Source organism: Cannabis sativa, chromosome 2 (genome assembly GCF_029168945.1).
Source record: "Cannabis sativa cultivar Pink pepper isolate KNU-18-1 chromosome 2, ASM2916894v1, whole genome shotgun sequence".
NCBI lineage: Eukaryota > Viridiplantae > Streptophyta > Magnoliopsida > Rosales > Cannabaceae > Cannabis > Cannabis sativa.
Window position 1 is genome coordinate 90,871,795 of NC_083602.1, and position 22,008 is coordinate 90,893,802.

The 22,008-nt window shown below is 33.5% G+C and overlaps 1 protein-coding gene across 2 annotated transcripts; it reads left to right on the plus strand.

The window, feature by feature from the left end:
- The first annotated feature begins 5,346 nt into the window (after nucleotides 1-5,346).
- On the plus strand, nucleotides 5,347-11,823 carry LOC133035177 (putative disease resistance protein At1g50180). Of its 2 annotated transcripts, XM_061111025.1 has the most exons (3): nucleotides 5,348-6,558; nucleotides 6,857-8,605; nucleotides 11,603-11,823. In XM_061111025.1, the coding sequence occupies exons 1-3, from the start codon at nucleotides 5,496-5,498 to the stop codon at nucleotides 11,605-11,607; spliced, it is 2,817 nt and encodes a 938-aa protein (XP_060967008.1). In that variant the 5' UTR covers nucleotides 5,348-5,495; the 3' UTR covers nucleotides 11,608-11,823. The 2 variants fall into 2 exon arrangements, with proteins under 2 accessions (XP_060967007.1, XP_060967008.1); XM_061111024.1 differs by lacking the exon at nucleotides 11,603-11,823 and having other exon boundaries at nucleotides 5,347-6,558; nucleotides 6,857-8,880.
- Nucleotides 11,824-22,008: the final 10,185 nt, after the last annotated feature.

Here is a 22,008-nt window from a genome sequence, read left to right on the forward strand (position 1 = left end):
AGCATAACACTATAGACAACGAGTGTGGTTGAAATAAATTAAGTGTGAATTCTTTACAAATTTGACATTTTAGTATCCTATTAGAGTTGACCTAAAGTGTCATTACTCATGAACTTATACACAAACAACCTATAACATTCACATAATATAAAAATTTCAATATTATATGAATCATATTATTTACATAATAAATGATTCGTATTAGCTTGTATTATAATATTTAGAAAGAGTTTGGAGTTGGGGATCCAAACCCCAACCTTGACCTAGAGCCAATCTTGGCATTGGATCCAAACCCCAGCCCTAACCCCAACCCACGACCACGGACCCATATATGGCCCCGACCCCGGACTCAGCCCTGGACGCTAGCCTCAGACCCCGACTCCATGCTTGGACCCAACACCAAACCCGTACCAGATCTCGGACCCTGACCTTGGATCCAAACCCAGACCTTAACCCCGACCCTTCACCAACCTTGGACCAACCAATATTGTTGAATATGAATATGCATATGCTAATCTAGACTACTCTTCTTCCATCAAAGGAAAAATGACTAGTTGACCACTTGTTTAAAAATATAGTTTAATTATTAGTTTGTCTTCAATGTGAAAAGAATATGATACTTTTTTAGCTACATGCATCAAACAAATGCAAAATGAGAATTGTTTATATCATCATACAATTGTATTCAATTCAGTTGAGTTACTGAGCAAGATACAGTGTTATATGTCTTCCATTCCATTCCATTGCAGAATGGTGAGAAATCTGGTTTGCAGCCACTGAACTCTTCAGTTGAATCAACTAAACTCAACCCAATTTGGCATTTACAAGATTAAGTTTGGGATATTTACACCTCTAAATTTTATAAACACACCCTTTTTTGTTAAAATATTTCATTACATGTTTATCCTAATATAAAAGGACTAAACTATCCCTTTTGAAATTTTAGTTCTCCATCTAAATTTCTGTTTAAACTGTTTTTTTATCTCATCAAAGTATAAAAAGCACCCTTCTACTCTAAATGCGAAGATCGATAAAGGGTTTTTAATAATCATTTTGTCTATTAATTAACAACTCACTTCTTTGAAATAACTAGCTAAGACAACAATACTTAGAACTTTTCTGTTTTGAAAGCATTTTTACAGTAAACTTTTAATTAATCACATAAATTATACATCTTATTATGGTGGAGAGTTTATTTGTTAAAGATAATGGTGGTATGAAAAAAAAAACTAACTTGGAGTGTATTTTCTTTCAAACAAGACCTATTTTGGGAAATAAATGGGGTGTAATTATAAAATGCAATATTTTAAATAATAAAATGGGGCAAACTCAGTTTTGGGGTGCATTTGTATATTTTGAGGGGGTGTAAATATAATTTCCCTTAAGTTTTCTCATCTTTGAGCTTGCAGATACTGTTAGAACCACATGAGATTCAACCAATTAGAGATGGGATCCTTCTTGGAAGTGGCTTATTATGGTGGGCTTACCATTTTTACCTTTTTTTCAAAAATAGAAAAGCTAAACAACTTTCCTTCCAAATTTAAATACACAAAATAGGAAACCATATTAAAGCATACCAGCCGAAAATATACAATGAATAATAAAATATTTTTGTCAATTAAATATGCTAAAAATGGAATTAACAGAATTGAAATGAAAGAAGAAGAAGAAAAACAAATTCTGCGTTAATCTATAAAAAGGGTTTCTAAAAGATTCACATAAAAAAAAAGCCCTAAAGAGAAATTAGCCCATAATCTTCATTCCAACAAACAAAGAATTCAATTACAAGCATGAAAAAGTAAAAATAGAAGATAAAAACTCAAGATTGGATCCTCCAATGATGATTTTCCTTCTTACTCGTGGTTCCTCTGCTCCCCATTACAGAAAATTCAAATCCCATGTCCCTTAACGTAGCTTCCCCCTTCATTATGCATGAAAGAAAGGAAACTATGAAAAAATAGCCGAGCACTGTGACTCTCTAGGGAAATTTGCAATTCTTGGCTTTCTTATAGGGAGTGTTTCGCCAATTGGCCAAGGGCCACGGATCTTTAGGTGTTGAAGTTTGATTCAAATTATTTATTTATATTTGTTAATTTGTAATTTTTTTTGGGTAATTATTAATTGAGGAAAAAGAAAGTTTTGGTGGCTAAGTTTTGATGAGTCTTCTTAAGGAAGTTTTAGAATGTCTTGGTCCCCAAGTTGTCTTGATGCTCAAGTTTTATAACTTTATAAATATGTGTTTTTGTGTGTGTGAGAGAGGTATGTGTGTGGAGAAAAATAGTGAGTTGTGAAAAGAGGTGTGTGTGTGAGTTTGTTGTGTGGTGAGAGTAAGGAAGAAGCAAAATGTGTATTGAGATTTAGGTGGAGAGATTGAGATAGAGAGCATATGTAATTTTGAAGTGATAAGTGAAATATATCTCTCTTTGTAGGTTCGGTAATTTTACCAAACTTAAATTATTTTGCTTCGTTTCTTTGTTATTTCGTTGTGCTTGAAATTTATTATTTTTCCCAAAAAGTGGTATTAGAGCTGAGGTTTAGATCTACACCAACAATGTCAAAGATGGTGTCTTCCAAAAAATTTGAGATCGAGCTTTTTAATGGGAAGAATAATTTCAGTTTATGACAGAGCATGGTGAAAGATGTGTTGGTACAACAAGGGCTCGTAAAGGCACTACAAAGAAAGAAGCTTGAGAGTATGACTATTGCAAATTAGGAGGAGTTATTGGCGAAAGCAATAAGCACTATTCGTTTAAGTTTGGCTCCTAAATTTAAGATTCCTCTAGACTTCGAGTTTAACGACAAAAGATGTTAAAATACCATATTCAATGTGCAAGTTGGAACAGTTGAGGCATCTATATTTTTCAATTTTTTATGGTGGCATAGAATTGGGTAAATTCTTGAGGTCAACCAAGTCTAGAAATTTACAAACATTGGTAGGTATTCGTACAAGGATCTTCTACTGAGTGATCTTCTACAATTGCAGAGTCTCAAGAAATTAGGAATTATTGTGGATGAAAATTATGACAAATTCTTACACAATCCCCAAACTCTTACATTCACTCGTCTTTTATCATTACAAGTGATGAATATGTATATATATTACAACATCCCCATGGATATTAGATATTGTTCCTTTGATATTAAGCTGTCCTCATATTTATAAGCTTTCACTGTACTCGCCTATATTAAGGTTACCAGAACTCAACCAATTCTCCCCAAATCTCATCAAGTTACGGTTGAGTAATCTTGGACTTCCGTATGATCCAATGCTAACATTAGAAAAGCTACGAAAATTAAGAGCCCTTTACATTGGTAAAAATAGTTTTACAGGGAATGAGATGGTGTGCTCAAGAGGAGGCTTCCCTCGACTTGAATCTCTTGAGCTTAGTACTCTACATAACTTGAAAGAGTGGAAAGTGGAGGAGAGTGCATTGCCTACACTTGCCTATTTGAGTATTGATTTTTGTAAGAGATTGAGGAGAGTTCCAGATGGAGTAAAAAACTTTGTTACACTCAATGAGATAAAGATATCTAATATGCCTGAGAAATTCAAAGAAAGAATGGAGGAAGGAGTAGACGATTTCTACAAAGTCAATCATGTGCCATCACGCGTATTCATCAATTGTTATTTTGGTAGATATCTAATCATATATATATATATACATCTTATGTTGTTCCATTCCTTTTTTACTATGTAATTGGCATTAATTATTTACTCATGCATTTTCTTTCTGTGTTGGCATTACTATGAATGAATGCAGGTTCGGAGACTTGACTATATATGAATTTAAATGGCTGTGGGAATAATCTGATATCAACATTTGGAGGATTTGTTTGCCACTGCCAATGTGACTTCGTTTATTAATATTTGGATTGTGTTGTTGTGTTGTGTTGTGTTGTGTGTATTAGTTAATTTTGTGACTCTTTCTCAGTTATATGATATGTATTTGGATTGTTGTCTCATGAACATTGTCGTTTGAGCTCTTGAACTTTGGATAAACAATGCATATAAATTTCCTTACAAAATTTGACAAGATGGCAATAACAAGAAAAGCTTATGTGCAGAGTGTTTCAGCTCACTCTTACAGATTCTTTTTCCTATCTTTTGTTTTTGTGTTCCTCTGTTGATGTTTTGTAATTTTTTTCTTCTTATGCTTTTTGTTTCTTCCTCTAATCATAATCTTAGTATTAAATTGGCTTTGATCTAATAACCCGCGAAGCTTTGCCATCCCAAAATCAGAAATGTGAGCATTGTAGAAGTAGAACTCATCATTCTGAGGCTTTATTTATGTCACAGCAATTTAAGACCCTCAAACAAAAAAGCTTGCTAAAGTGCCGTTACTCTCATGAACTCATACACAAGCAACCTATTGATTATTCTCATCACAATATCCAATCAACCCAACAAGATTCTTGTGATGAGTATGGCGTATAACATTCACTTCAACTTAATTTTGTTTGTCCTTTAAAAACTATTCCACAAGATCGTCTCCCCAACTCATCCTCGAACCCTTTTAGTGGCTTCAATGCTCTGACTAAGTCTCACAATGTTTGATGACATTCTCTTGTAAAGAGTAGCATAAGAAACCAAGTAACATGGCTCTCCCATCAACATGACACTAATGACAATTGGCATGCCATGCCATGCCACCACTGTAAAATGGTGAGAAATCTGGTTTGCAACCACTGAACTCGTCAGTTGAATCAACGAAAGAGAGCCCGATTTGGCATTTACTATATAAAGTTTTATCGTCTTTGAGCTTGCAGATACTGTTAAAGCCACATGAGCCCCAGTCCATTCCAGTGACATCTATATCTTGGTAGATACCATTGGAAAAGTCAGTCAATATATGAGTAGGTGATAGTGTAACAGTAGGATTAATCTCTATTTCTATAATAGTGTCACTGTCTTCATTTGCTAGAAAAATTAAAAGAAAGAGGGTGGAACTTACTTATTAGATTTATATTAATTGATTTCTGTAATTTGAGCTATAAAACTATATATAATACAATTATAAAAAGCAGCCATTGCTGAATATGCATGCTAATCTGTCTACTCCTTCCATCAAAGGTCAACCACCAATCAAATTAAAATAATAAGAATAATTATAATTTGTTAGAACTTACCGAAACCAATTGACCAGTTGCTTAAAATAAATTGCTTTAAGTAAATTAATATAATTTAGTTTGTCCTTTACATATGACACGACCATTTAGCCAATGTGAAAAGAATATGATACCCTTTCAGCTACTCCCACCAACTATGCATTAAACAAAAGAAAAATGACAAATTGTTTAATTTTTGTTCTCTTACAAGAAAGGCATGGAGATAATATATATGGTCAAAATAATAAAACAAACCTGCTTTTCAGAAAACAAGTAACATTGAGTTAACAGCAGACATAATTCATTTGGGTAGAATGTTTAAAGATCTGTTTCTTAGTTGTTAGATCATATCATATCACACAATTCAATTCAATTCTGTTGTAGATCATATGGCAGATGCTGTTGTTTCATTTGTGATTGAAAGGATTGGAGACTTGCTAATTGATGAAGCCAAGTTCTTGTATGGAGTCAAAGGCCAAGTGGGGAATGCAAAAATCAAGCTTCAATGTATGAGTGCTTTCTTAAAAGATGCTGATGCTTTGGTAAGAAATGGTGATGAGAGAGTTCGCCTTTTGGTTGTCCAAGTCAGAGAAAATGCTCTTGACTTGGAGGATGTTATTGAGACTTATGTCTTCAAAGTGGCTTCCTCTTCAAATCATGGAACTATCAGACGTGCATTGAAGTGGTGTGTTCGCATTGTTGATGTGTATAAAGTTGGATCAAAGATAAAAGAGATCTCATCCAACATCGACACTTGGACTTCACAATTAGAATCACTTGGAGTACAAAGATCAATACAAAAAGGAGATGAAGCTTCTTCAAGCAGCTATGTCCAACAGCAAAGAAAGTTGAGGCAAGCTTATTCTTATGTTGAAGACAACCATGTTGTTGGATTTGATAATGATATTAAAGATTTGGTTGGCCTTTTGACTGAAAAAGAGAACCCTCATAAGCATAAGGTGATCTCTGTATGTGGGATGGGTGGTTTGGGCAAAACTACTCTTGCAAGAAAGGTCTATCAGCATCCTCATGTCAGGACTCACTTTGACTGTTATGCTTGGGCCTCAATATCTCAGCAGTGTAATACACGCCAAGTCTTGGAAGGAATTTACTTTGCTTTCACTTCGCCCACAGATGCACAAAGAAATCACATCAAAAACTTAACGGATGATGAATTAGCCAAGGAGCTTTACAACTTCCAGAAACAGAAAAAATGTTTGGTAGTCCTTGATGATATATGGACCCCAACAACATGGGATCTTCTACAACATGCATTCCCTACTACTACTCAAGGAGACGCACATAGCAAGATCTTACTCACTACTCGGAATAAGGTTGTTGCTTTGCACGCCGATCCACATGGTTTCATCCATGAACCTCATTTGCTCAATGACAAGGAGAGTTGGGAGCTATTTCAGAATAAGTGCTATTCTATTGGAACAGATCCATCAGGTAATATACAGACTACTACTTCATTCTTTTTAATATTCTTCTTTTTTTTAAGTATCTTTTCTACCGTTTATATTTATACATGTCAATACATTCACTTTGTATATTTTCCTAGTTTGTTAAGCAGATATACATATTATACTGACATCAGAGTGATAGGATCTAAGTGGCAGAGCTCCACTTAATTTAATTTTACGCATAGGTTTTGACATGATGACAATCCAGTAATATTATTTTGTAACCCTCATACTTAAAAGCTAAATCATAATTGTTTTTCTGTATTTTCAATGGACAAATTTAGATTCAAATGATGATAAAGAAAGGAAGAAAGAAGTAGCGGTAGAGATGCTTAAAAAGTGCTCTGGTCTGCCATTAGCCATCATTGTGCTCGCTGGTCTTCTATCTAAGAAACACACCATCCGTGACTGGGAGTTGATGAAAGCAAATGTAATTCTGTGCATAGGTGAAGGTGATCAACAACATGATGTTGACTCAAATTACCGTGGTGTTTCAGGGGTCTTGGGTTTGAGTTACAGCGAGTTACCACGTCACTTGAAGCCTTGTTTTCTGTACTTGGCTCGTTACGCGGAAGATGTCCCAATCAGAGTAAAAGAGTTATGTCTTGTACTCATAGCAGAAGGTTTTATATCGCCAAGAAGAGGGCCTGTGGAAACTTTGGAGGAAGTGGCATATGATTGGTTGTGTGAGTTGGTAGAGAGGAGTATGATTCAGGTCAAAGAAATGAGTTCAACTGAAGGAAGGATAAAGTCATTTTGCATTCATGATCTGATGAGAGACTTGTGTGTGTCTAAAGCCCAAGAAGAAAACTTTCTACATTTTACTGATTGGCAGAATAAAGGAGAACAGCCAATAGAAGCAAACGTACGAAGAGTTTCCATCTATGATAATGAATATTTGTATGATGGTGATTTTATTCATATGTTTAGAAACAAAGATGGCTCTCTCAGGTGCCTTGTTCTACATGATGGAAATTCGATTATTGGTCAAGAAAAAAGAGTATTGAGACATGCATGCAATCACTTTTTGAAGCTTAGAGTTTTGATTATTGGTCATGAATATAGGTATTCCAGATCTACTTTGAAGTTGCCTAAAGAAATTGGGAATCTGATCCATCTAAGGTTATTAAGTATTCCTCATTGGAAATTCGAAACGATTCCATCTTCATTTGGGAATTTAAGATGCCTCCAGACTTTGAGAGTAAGGATCCAGAGTGATATCATAATACCAAGTTCAGTGTGCAAGTTGGATCAACTGAGGCATCTATATCTTATCACTGAGGATGGTAATGGCATAGAATTTGGTAATTTCTTGAGGTCAACTAAGTCTAGAAATTTACAAACATTGGTAGGTATTAGTACTAAGGATCTTCTACTGAGTGATCTTCTACAGTTGGAGAGTCTCAAGAAATTAGGGATTCGTGTGGATCGAAATTTTGTGACATTCTTACACAATCCCCAATCTCTCACATTCACTCGTCTTCTGTCTTTACAAATGGATAATCGTTTTCGCACCAAGATAGATATTGTTCCTTTGATATTAAGCTGTCCTCACATTTATAAGCTTAGTGTAGGCTCTCCTATAGTAAGATTACCAGAAGTCAACCAATTCTCCCCAAATCTCATCAAGTTGAAGTTGACTGGGCTGTTACTTGAGGATGATCCAATGCCAACATTAGAAAAGCTACCAAAATTAAGAGTCCTTGTCATTGGATCTGGTACCTTCATAGGGGATGAGATGGTGTGCTCAAGAGGAGGTTTCCCTCGACTTGAATCTCTTGAGCTTATTAGTCTATATAACTTGAAAGAGTGGAAAGTGGAGGAGAGTGCATTGCCTACCCTTGCCTATTTGCGTATTGAGATATGCAGGGAATTGAGGAGAGTTCCAGATGGAGTAAGAAACATTGTTACACTCAATGAGATGGTCATAGATTATATGCCTAAGAAATTCAATGAAAGAATGAAGGAAGGAGGAGACGATTTCCACAAAGTCAACCACGTGCCATCACGTGTATTCATCGATTGTGATTGGGGTACATATCTATCTTTTGTTGTTAGTTTCATTCTTTTCTTTTCTATAATTATTTTATCCATACTAAAATTCCCAAATTAACATGTTTTTTCTTTTGCTCTTTTAGCATTTTGTTTTATATAACTATTTTTTTTTCAATAATTTTATTATTTTCTTTTATGTTTTTGTAAAGAATTGAAAAACCTATTGTTATTTTTTTTGTAAAATCTATTAGTAGGGACTAATTGAATTATGGAAGAGGTTTCAATGGTTTCATTAAATATGAAACCATTATGATTACATTTTTTTAAGCTATTAGATTACTATTGAATGATTGTGATTAATTTAGAAATTAAATAAAAATAAATAATAATTAACTTATAACATATAGTTAACTAATAATTTATTTCCTTATAAGACTTTAATGAAGATTAATTATACATTAAAATTAAATTTTTGAATTTATTTTCAAATAAGGATCTGAAACAATGAAAATCAAGCGTAAAACCGCTTTAAAATACACCAATAAACGAGAAAATGCTTACTTTTCAGACCCGAAACATAGGCTAAATATAACCTAACATTAAGCAATTAAAATATTCTTAGTTATATTATTAACTAGGGAATAGATTTATACTTCGCGCGGTTTTAATAATTTTTTTTTTAAAATTTTACATTAAAAAAATTAATTTTTAGTTACGAATAAAATCTCAATTCAGTCTAATACTATTTTATATTTATTTAAGAATAATATTAAATTATATAATATATTTATGTAAAATTTCTTTTATTTGTGATTAGCACAAATATTAATCATAACACAATAAAAATAAAAGCACATTTCGAATAAAGTTATTTATAATAATTAAAAGCTATTAGAAAAATAATTCTTTTAAATGAATCATAAGTTATAATGGTATAAATTTTTCTGTAATTAAAAAAATTATCAAAATTTTTTTATTTATTCATTTATAGCAAAACTTAAATATTTTTTATAGTTTTTTTTATTTATATAACAATATTAATTAAGTATTAATAATTTAAACATTGTAAATTTATAACGTTTTTATTGAATGAGAGGTAGATATTTTAAAATATTATTTATTAATTTTTTGTTACAACAATTCATTAAATAATGAATCATGATTTGTTATCTTTTTTTATTACTATTATTATTTATAATATTAATTGTTTGTATCAATTTTTTAAGTTAGACTAATATTATTATTTTAATTGATGAATATTTTTGTCTCTTCTCTTTCCTAGTGCCACATTTTTTAAACTCAATTAAGATGTATATAACTAATTAAAATACATATTCAAAGTAATTATGAAATAAAAATAATCAAATCTATAGAAAAAAAAAATTAATTTTTAGATATTTATATAAAGTTGATCAATTGAATATATATTTATATATAAATAGGTATTCAATTGCTTCTACAAAGAGAAACAATGTTAATTTTTGGACAAATCGATGTGAATGAAGAAATATAGTATTTTTTAATGAAATATAATACAGGGTGATTCTACAATGATACCCTTAAAATGGATGTATTGATGCACCCTTAACTTGTTTCGGCATCTAGAAGAATTTTTTAGTCTATTTTTTCATATTCATGTACGTTATATCTATTTAAGATATCATACAAAATTTTAAAAAATTCGGAATAATTTACAATATAGAAAACAATGTTCAAACAGTCTATTTTACACGCGTATAAAATAAAATAGTCACGCGTACATTGTTTGAACGTAGTTTTCGGCGTGTTAAACTTTTCTGAATTTATTAAAATTTTGCAGGTTGTCTTAAATAACTATAACGTACATGACTATGAGAAAAAATTTGACCAAAAAATTATTTCGGATGCTAAAACAAATAGGGGTCCATCAATATATCCATTTTAAGAGTGTGCATTGTAAAATTTTTCTATAATATATATTATGTTTACTTGTAGTTAATAAGTATAATACTCACATAGTTTGTAAACAATGTGAAACTATTACAAAATATATATATATATTACTTAGAAGAAATATTATAAAATAGATAGAATATTAATAGATAAATAGTAAGAAAATGTTCATAAGATCTCATTTGATTTATATTTTTCTTTATATATTGAGAAAAACAATAATGTTTAATTTCATTTAAAATAATTTAGTTAGAATTTTTTTGGGCTAATAAAAATATAGAATTATATATATAAAATCTTAAAATAAAATTAACTTAAATTGTATATTATTATTATATATTACATCAAATATAAAAAAACGTATAAAACAAATATTTATAAAATAATTACTTTTAAAAATCTAAATAAAGAAATATATAATAATAAAAATTTATAGGGTAAGAAATTAATCAACTACCCATAAACAAAAATACTTTTGAATGAATTAATATGACATAAAAAGAATAATATTTATAAGCTACATAGATGATGCCTACATCATTTATAAACAATATGGGATATTTAGTTCATGTATTTTTGTAGTTATTTTCTAAATAAAATAGAAAAACTTTACAAAATTTTAAAAATAGAATAAAAAAAATCTAAGATCCCACCTAAACTTATTTTATGTTTTCCTTTATATTTTATATATATATAGATTTTTACTAAAACACCCCTTTTGGGATGTTATCCATTAGTTATTAGTTCTTTATTTTTAGTTTATAATTACTTTCATTATATTTTGTAAAAAATGATATTCATACAGTATGTCATATATCTCTATTTTTTATGACTGATTAAATTATATATAAACAACCATAATTTGACATGTGTAATGTCTAATTATGTTATTATTTTTTAGCTATGAAATGTATATGAATGATTTTGAATCTATTTTTACACAATTAATGTTATTTTTTCCCTCTTATTTATTATTGTGTAATTGAATTTTTAATTATCAATAAAATGCAACCCTTAATAATGAGTAGAAGTGAATATATATATATATGTACTGAGTACTTATTTGCTCATGCATTTTCGTATTGGCATTACTATGAATGCAGATTGACTAAATATGAATTAAAGTGGGAGAATATCATATCAAGATTTGGAGGATGTGTTGTCACTGCCAATCATCAATGTCTGTTTATTCAATTATTAATATTTAAAATATAAAGTGTAATATTCGAATTGTGTTGTGTTTTAATTCTTAAATTAGTGTCTGTTTTAAATTTTTATGTTTTATATGTTGTTATGTAATATATATGTTTGGATTGTTGTCTCATCAACATTGTCGTTTTCTTTTAGCAAAATGTGCAATAACAAGAAAAGCTCATGTCACCCAAGGCTTAATTAATTAACATTAATTAGTAAATGAAGAGGGGTTGGGAGGAATAGAAATTTGAATGATTCCTTCAAGCATATGAATAACTTTTTTGATGGTGGGTCTCAACAATGGATTCTCTTGAATACACCACAATGCAACCATTACAAACCTCTCTACTCTGTTCATGTCACCCAAGGCTTCTTCATCATTCACCAAAACCATATCCATTTTCCCATCTTTATAGCAATCATAAACCCAATCACACAGTATCATTTCATTTTCTTCTTCTACCTTAGCTTCAAAGTTCCTCCTACAACAAATCAATTCCACTAACACTATTGTGAAACTTCACATAGATTATGAACTATCTAAATATACATTAAACATCATTGTTCATAATCATTAAAACCAAAATCAATACTTTATTTAGAGCATCACAAATGTAAAACACATACCTCCCATATTGCTATTCTCCATTTTGTTGCTAAGACACCAAAACCTTCAATGAGAATGAACACCAAATTGGTAGAAGAGAACCTATGAGAGCAATGTTATAAATACTGTAAATCTGTATATAGCCCTAATTAATTCATGAGAATTAAACAATAAGATTAAGGAATAGCGGAAGCGTACCGGAGTCCATAGAATCGACCTTTAAATGATCTTTATTGGTATGATCTTCCAATTTGCATCAAAACCTTTCTCTGTAAACTTTTGCTCTTGGTGATGGGGATACAAGAGTGAAAAGATACGATGCAAATGGGGACCATTACCCGTTATATTACCAACAGACAAACCTGTTGGCAATATTTTGGACTATTTCTATTTGGCCCCTCATCAATATAGAAATTGTCTAATTGGTATCCACATATTAAAATCATGACAATCATGCCCTTAAGTCATAAACTTTATTCCAAAATAGACCACATAAATTTGACTTAAATATTTGATGACCCAACACACATTTTATATATACAATTGTGACCCCAATTATTTCTAACAATCTCCCACTGGGTCACATATGTAAACATATAAATGTGTTAACCTTATTGAGCTCATAACTTTGTCATCATAACCATAGGCATGTGCAATCTCGTCCATTAACTATATCAACATAGGATCAAAGCGATTTTCGTTGTATCAATCACAACTAAACCCATCAATGGTCACATACATCAACATAGCCAAATGACATAGATCAATTATGATAATGTGGTATGAAAATTACATGCATGGTGATCTATTCATGTCAATTTTCAATTGGTCCTACTTTACTTTATGGAGATCAAAACTTTAGCTTAAATGTACAAAGTGAAATAAACTGAATAACATAATTTTCGATCAGAAAATAACCAAAATACACATGTTTCATGAAACAAATAAAACACACTAAAGACAAACTCCCACTGAATCTAGATATCCTCATAATCTAAAACACCCATACGAGCAGTGTGCTCGTGAAAGACCTTGGGTGGCAAACCCTTAGTAAGGGGGTCTGCGATCATGGAGTTTGTACCTAAGTGTTCTATACAAATCTGTCCACTTTGTACCCTTTCTTTTACAACAAGGAACTTGATGTCAATGTGTTTTGACTTCGTCGAGCTCCTATTGTTGTTGGAATACAATACAGCTGACTTATTGTCACAATACAACTTAAGTGGTCTTTCAATTCCATCCACAATGCGCAGCCCAGTGACAAAGTTTCTCAGCCATATACCATGGTTGGATGCCTCATAACATGCAACAAATTCTGCTGCCATGGTGGATGAAGCTATGAGTGTTTGTTTTGCACTCCTCCATGATATAGCTCCACCACCTAACAGATATATGTAGCCCGAAGTGGATCTCCTACTATCTTGGCATCCCGCAAAGTCAGAGTCAGAGTATCCAATGATCTCAAAGTGATCTGACTTCCTATATGTGAGCATGTACTCTCTTGTTCTCTTCAAATATCTCATAACCTTTTTGGCTGCTTTCCAGTGATCAATTCCTGGATTGCTTAAGTATCTGCCTAACACTCCAACAATGTACGCTATATCCGGACGCGTACAAACTTGAGCATACATAAGACTCCCAACAGCTGAAGCATAAGGAATCTTTTGCATTTCTTGAATTTCAAGGCTTCCTTTAGGGCATTGTTTAAGACAAAATTTGTCTCCTTTAACGACAGGGGTATCACCTGGTCTACAATCTTGCATGCCAAACCGTTTGAGTACTTTATCGATGTAGCTCTTTTGTGATAATCCAAGAATACCCCGAGAACGGTCTCGATGTATATGAATTCCTAAAACAAAAGAGGCGTCACCAAGATCTTTCATCTCAAAATAATTCGATAGAAATCTCTTGGTTTCGTGCAATAAGCCTATATCATTAGTGGCAAGCAATATGTCATCGACATATAGAACCAGAAATATACACTTACTCCCACTAAACTTATGATACACACAATCATCAACAGCATTCATCTCAAAACCAAATAAGAGAACCACTTGATGAAATTTGTGGTACCATTGACGGGAAGCTTGCTTGAGTCCATAGATGGATTTTTTTAATTTGCAAACCATTTTCTTTGGGTCACCAACCACAAAGTTTTCTGGTTGCTCCATATAAATTGTCTCATCAATGTCGCCATTGAGAAACGCTGTTTTAACATCCATCTGATGTAACTCAAGATCAAAGTGAGCAACAAGTGCCATTATTATCCTGAAAGAGTCTTTCGATGAAACTGGAGAGAAAGTCTCTTTATAATCAATGCCTTCTTTCTGAGTATAGCCTTTTGCTACAAGACGTGCCTTAAACCTCACCACATTACCATTTTCATCCCTCTTGGTTTTAAATATCCATTTACAACCAATGGGTTTTACACCTTCTGGTAATGGGACAACTTCCCAAACTTTATTGTCTTGCATAGACTTATTCTCTTCATTCATGGCATCATTCCACTTTTGAGAGTTAGAACTTTTCATGGCTTGATGAAAGTTGATTGGATCATCTTCCATCATTCCAATGCCATCCTCATGTTCTTGAAGATACACTATATATTCATCTGGATTAATAGCATTTCTTCTTTCTCTAGTGGATCGTCGCAAAGGCACTTGTTCTTGAGGTTGTTGAGTTTGTACCTCTGGGGTTTGATTGACTATGTTTGGTTGCTCTTGATCTAAAACTTGATCAATATTAGGAATGGAATCCTGGATATTGTCAAAAGCAACTATTGGAATAGGAATCAACTCATCCTCAAGAGGAGTGGTTGATTCTAAATCCTCCTCAAAAAACAAAGTCTTTAACCGTATTTCTCCCCCCAAACTCAATATCCTCAAAAACTTTGCGGTTCCGTTTCAAATATATTCTTTACTTTGGGATCATAAAACTTGAAACCCCTGGATCGTTCGGAATATCCAATAAAGTAGGTGCTCACGAGTTTTGGGTTCCGGTTTCTTTTCATTTGGCCTATAAGGCCTAGCCTGTTGGACATCCCCAAACATGAAAGTGCTTAAGACCGGGCTTTCGCCTGTCCAAAGCTCATAAGGTGTTTTGCAAATTTGCTTTAGTTGGTACCCTATTCAAAATGTAGGCTCTTGTCTTAAGTGCCTCTCCCAGTGATTACGGTAAGGTTGAATGACCGATCATACTCCTTACCATATCTTTAAGAGTACGGTTTCGTCTTTCGGCAACACCATTCATGCTAGGAGATCCCGGCATAGTGTCTTGTGGGACAATTCCACACTCCTCTAGATATACGGCAAAAGGTCTGGACGTTGTTCACCTGATCCGTCATATCTGCCATAGTACTCACCACCACGGTCAGACCTGACTTGCTTTATTCTTTTGCTAAGTTGATTCTCAACTTCAGCCTTAAAAGATTTGAACACGTCCAACACTTGAGACTTTTCATGAAGTAGAAATAGGTACGCATATCTTGAGTAATCATCTATGAATGATACAAAATATCGTTGACCATTCCAAGAAGGTGTAGGAAATGGCCCACAAATATCTGTATGTATCAACTCTAAGACATCGGTAGCTCTTTTCGCACCCAATTTCTTTGTTTTGGTCTGTTTGCCTTTGATGCATTCAATACAAACATCAAAGTGCGAAAAATCAATTGAATCTAAAATTCCATCAGACACAAGTCGCTCAACTCTATTTCTAGAGATGTGACCTAACCGTTTGTGCCATAAGGAACTTGATTTTTCATAATCCATTTTACGCTTAGTACCACGTGATTCCACATTCAAGGTTTCATTATAAGAAGCAACGGTTGTCAAGCAAATATAAGTTGTCATAAACCATAAGTGAACCGGTTCAACGGTATTTGAATTAATAGATAAACTAAAGCAATTGTTTCCAAATGAACAACAATAACCCAATTTGTCCAAACAAGAAACAGAAACCAAATTCCGTCTAAAAGACGGTACAACAAAAGTATCTATTAAGTCCAAATAGTAACCAGTACTTAACAACAACCTAAAATGCCCTATTGCTTCCACATTTACCGAGCTTGCCATCTCCCACATAAATGCATCTTTCGGCATCATTTGGCTTTCGGTAACTCGGGCAACCACATAGAAACAACGATGTTAGTAGTAGCCTTAGGAATCTAACCACCAAGTGTTTCTTGGTACCGAAGCTAAATTTACCTCGTAAACAGAGACCAAAGTAAGAAATGTACCTTTCTTTGCTCGCCATGCAATATACTTAGCACATTCCTTCTTCATGTGTCCTTTCATGTTGCAAAAGAAACAACCATCGTCACTGTTGGTTTGAGTTTGTTTCTTATGTGCAGGACCTTTATCCTTAGCGACCTCATTCTTTCTTTTCTTGCCACTTATCCTTAGAGGTGCTTGCCAAATGAGCACTTTCAGGTCTTTTCTTGCTTCAATCTTTCTTCCTCTTGAACACAAAATGAAATGAGCTCATTAAGAGTCCACTTCTCCCTTTGGCAGTTGTAACTGACCTTAAACTGACTGAATTGTGGAGGAAGAGAGATAAGCACTAAATGCACAAGCAAGTCATCTGAAAGCTCAAGCTTTAGTGCCTTCAACTTTGAAGCAAGGTGAGACATTTCCATAATGTACTCCCTTATATTTTCCTTGCCCTTAAACTTCATGGAAATAAGTTTCTTTAAAAGAGTACTTGTTTCCGCCTTATCGCTTTTTGCAAAGCGCTTCTCAATTTCAAAGAAGGAAAGTTGTGGCATCGGTGACCTCCTCGGACACCGCACCCCTAAAAGTCTCAGGTATGCCGCGCTTAATGATCATAAGACTCATGCGGTTTGAACGGTCCCACTTCTCATAAATCCTCCTTTGCTCGGAGGTACTGGTATCCGTAAGAGAAGCAGGACGATCCATCCTTAATGCAAGGTCAAGATCCATGCAGCCAAGAACAATAAAAATATTCTCCTTCCAGTCCTTAAAGTTATTACCATTAAGGACCGGTACCGAATTAAGGTTAGCAGATACACTAGCAACAGCTGAAAAAAACAATACAATTACATAAATAACATGCTCATATAAGAATCCAAATAAAACAATAAATTCAAATAATGGTTGATCCCATCTCAAGATACCAAACACAACATTAATATTAAGTCTTTGGACAGTAATATTAATTGCAAGCGGTACTCTTGTTGTAGTGATCAAATATTGACAATAAATTATGTCAAACAATATGTAATCTTTGGACTAACAAATTGTTCACATAAAATACCTTATAATTGTCACACATTTATCACCACAAACATGCATGAAATTCAACCAAATATTAACTCACCTTTGGGTTAGTTAATAAATTTATGAATCACATACACACAATTATCATAATATTTTTATTAAATTAATCTACACAAAAGAAATCACTTTGGTGATATTTTGTTTCAATTAATTTAATTAAATATTAGATATCTTTAATAAACTTTAAACCAAAATTTGAATTAAATTGTTACTGTATTATTATTATAATTAAAACTATTATTTATTTTAATAAAATAATAATAATAATGATGCATTACATCCATTCTCGCAGTATCCATTCATGCATAATGAAAACATATATTACTGTGTGAACTTTAATGCATCATGATACATTACTGTTAAAAAACAAATAAAAAAAAAATAAAATAAAATTGAATGCATCATGCATTCGGTGTAACAGAATCACCAGAACCGACTTTCAGATCATATATGTATATATATATACAATTCAAACGAATAGCCATCAAATCATAAAATATGTCGAACAAAACCAATAAGCAATTTATCAAAGTTTCTATCGCACATCGAATATATATATAAAGTATGCGATCGACTTTTATATGTATAAATATACTTATAGTTGTTCATCGCAGAAATATATTACTGCAAATCCAAAAATTCAATCGCATGCAATATATATACCTACGATTGAACAAATTTGCAGCGATGGAACATTTAAATATATAGCATGATTAACTAAATATTCTAAATGCAAAAAAAAAAAATAATTTAATGGAAGATCAATACTACCATAAATTCTCAAGAATTAATTTAGGGATGCTCTTGATACCACATGTTATAAATACTGTAAATCTGTATATAGCCCTAATTAATTCATGAGAATTAAACAATAAGATTAAGGAATAGCGGAAGCGTACCGGAGTCCATAGAATCGACCTTTAAATGATCTTTATTGGTATGATCTTCCAATTTGCATCAAAACCTTTCTCTGTAAACTTTTGCTCTTGGTGATGGGGATACAAGAGTGAAAAGATACGATGCAAATGGGGACCATTACCCGTTATATTACCAACAGACAAACCTGTTGGCAATATTTTGGACTATTTCTATTTGGCCCCTCATCAATATAGAAATTGTCTAATTGGTATCCACATATTAAAATCATGACAATCATGCCCTTAAGTCATAAACTTTATTCCAAAATAGACCACATAAATTTGACTTAAATATTTGATGACCCAACACACATTTTATATATACAATTGTGACCCCAATTATTTCTAACAAGCAACCCTTTTCTTTTCACCACACACCCTCTCTATTTTCATACTAAACACATATTACCCTTTTTATATACAATACTTAACCCTAAGGGGTTATATTAGGCTTATTGGGGTAATGAGTATCATTAGTGGTGGACTATAATTTAATGGGCCAATTATAGTTTTAGGGTGCTCCCATGTGCCTCTAATACATTTATTAATTATTAACCATCCCATTATGGTAGTGAATAAATATTGGGCACATAGTTAATGATTGTGATTATGGTATTATATTAGTCCACAAATAAATAATTCTAACATTCTCCCACTTGGACAATATAATTAACCACCATAATATTGTCTACCACACATAAGGTAACCAATAAAAACGTACATAATATCATATCGACGGGATACATATATTATGTATGAGTTGACCTTGAAGACATTTTAATTCAATAACAATCATTAACAATCAAACCAAACATGCATGAGGTACAACAAAATTGAGACTATGCGCATTCATCTCCTTTTGTACCTGTCACTTCGATGAATAACACATATATGCACACATATGTCAACAATAACTAGAAGTGACTACAATATCATTATGCATGTTCAAAACATAAATCATAAGCATTCCATACAAGATACTAGCATGTCCGATACATAATAATAAAACTCCCACTGAGCTCAACAAGCTAGGCTCCTAACAATCCCATTCGAGCAACATGCTCTAAAAATACACATATGGGTAAGCCTTTCGTTAGTGGGTCTGCTAACATGCCAGTACTGGGCGTGTATTCAATGGAAATAAGAGACTCTGTAACTTTCTCTTTAACAAAATAGTACTTAATGTCAATGTGTTTAGAACGAGAAGTACTTCTAACATTTCTAGAGAAAGCTACTGCTGCGGAATTATCACAATACAATTTCAGCGGCCTCGAGATAGAGTCCATAATACCCAATGCTGAAATGAAGTTCCGCAGCCATATTGCCTGACAAGTAGCCTCATAACACGCCATATACTCCGCCTCCATTGTTGAGGATGTTGTGAGTGTCTGTTTGACACTTTTCCACGAAACAGCTCCTCCAGCCATCATGAAAATGTAGCCTGATGTGGATTTCTTATCATCCACGCATCCTGCATAATCGGCGTCACTAAACCCAACTATATCAAGAGTGTCAGCTCGCCGATAAGTCAACATATGATCCTTGGTACCCTGAAGATACCGCATGACCTTCTTAGCCGCTTTCCAATGGCTAAGTCCAGGATCACTCAAGTATCTACCCAACACGCCAACAACAAAAGCAATATCAGGGCGTGTGCATACTTGAGCGTACATCAGGCTACCCACTACTGACGCATAAGGAACCACTTTCATTTCATCTCTCTCTTTATCATTTTGTGGACATTGGCCCTTTGAGAATTTGTCACCTTTCACTATTGGTGCCTTTCCAGGTGAACAAGTATGCATATTGAATCTTTTCAAAATCCGATCAATATAAGTTCTTTGAGACAACCGAAGAATACCTTTAGATCTATCCCGAAGGATCTGTATCCCAAGTACATATGAAGCCTCACCAAGATCTTTCATATCAAAATGATCAGATAACAATTGCTTTGTCTCAGACAACAGATTTTTATCATTAGAAGCAAGCAAAATATCATCAACATACAGTACCAGGAAGATGAAGCTGCTCCCACTGACCTTCATATATATACATTGATCAACTTTGTTTTCAATGAAACCATTTGCAGTGACAACTGCATCAAACTTGAGATACCACTGTCTTGATGCTTGTTTAAGTCCATAAATAGACTTATTGAGCTTGCAAACCATATGCTCCTTGCCAGGCTCCTCAAAACCAACAGGTTGAGTCATGTAGATATCTTCATATAAATCTCCATTTAGAAAGGCAGTTTTCACATCCATTTGTTCAAGTTCCAAATCAAAATGAGCAACCATAGCCATGATGATTCGCAAAGAATCTTTGGTAGAGACAGGTGAGAATGTTTCTTTGTAATCAATACCTTCTCTCTGGCTATATCCTTTAGCAACAAGTCTAGCCTTATACTTCACTGGTTGTCCACTTGAATCATATTTGATCTTGTAAACCCATTTGCACCCAATGGGTCTGCAACCTTTCGGTAGAACAACTAAGTTCCATACTTTGTTTCGCGACATGGAACTTGACTCATCTGTCATTGCATTCAACCATAACTTAGATTGAGGACTTCTCATGGCTTCTTGATAAGTAACTGGTTCAGAAGCGTCTCCCACAACATAATCATGTTCTTGCAAATAGACAAGGTAGTCATCATGAATAGCAGGTTTGCGAGCTCTCTCAGATCTTCTCAATACAACTTCACCACCCTCAATATCAGGATTTTCATCTTGCATATGATTCTGAGGTTCATCATGAGCTTCTGTGGGAATTTGTTCAATCACAGGATCAATAGTAGGAGCAGAAGCGGAAGCAACAGGTACAGGGACATAAATACGTTCTTCCCTGAACACAATTTCTCTTGACCCTTGACTTGAACCAAATTCATCTTCAAAATAGACAGCTCTATCTGATTCTATCACCCTGGTGGTGTGAGAAGGACAATAGAATCTAGAACCCCTCGAACCAATAGTGTAGCCTACAAAATAGCCGCTGATAGTCTTGGGATCAAGCTTCTTAGATTGTGGGTTATAGGGCCTTACTTCAGCTTTACATCCCCAAACATGAAAATGACGCAAGCTCGGTTTCTTGCCTGACCACAATTCGTATGGTGTCTTTGGGACGGACTTGCTAGGCACTTGATTCAAGATATAAACAGCAGTTCTTAATGCCTCACCCCATAAAAATTCTGGCAAGCTAGAATGAATCAACATACAACGTACCATGTCAAGAAGTGTGCGATTCCTTCTTTCAGCAATTCCATTTTGTTGGGGTGTCCCTGGCATTGTATATCTTGCATCAATGCCACATTCCAGCAAGTATTTGGCAAAAGGCCCGGGGTTCCTTCCAGTCTCATCATAACGCCCATAATACTCTCCACCTCTATCCGAATTGACAGCTTTAATCTTCTTTCCCTTTTGAAGCTCAACATTCGTCTTGAAAATCTTGAAAGCATCTAAAGATTCAGATTTTTCACGAATGAGCTCAACATGACCATA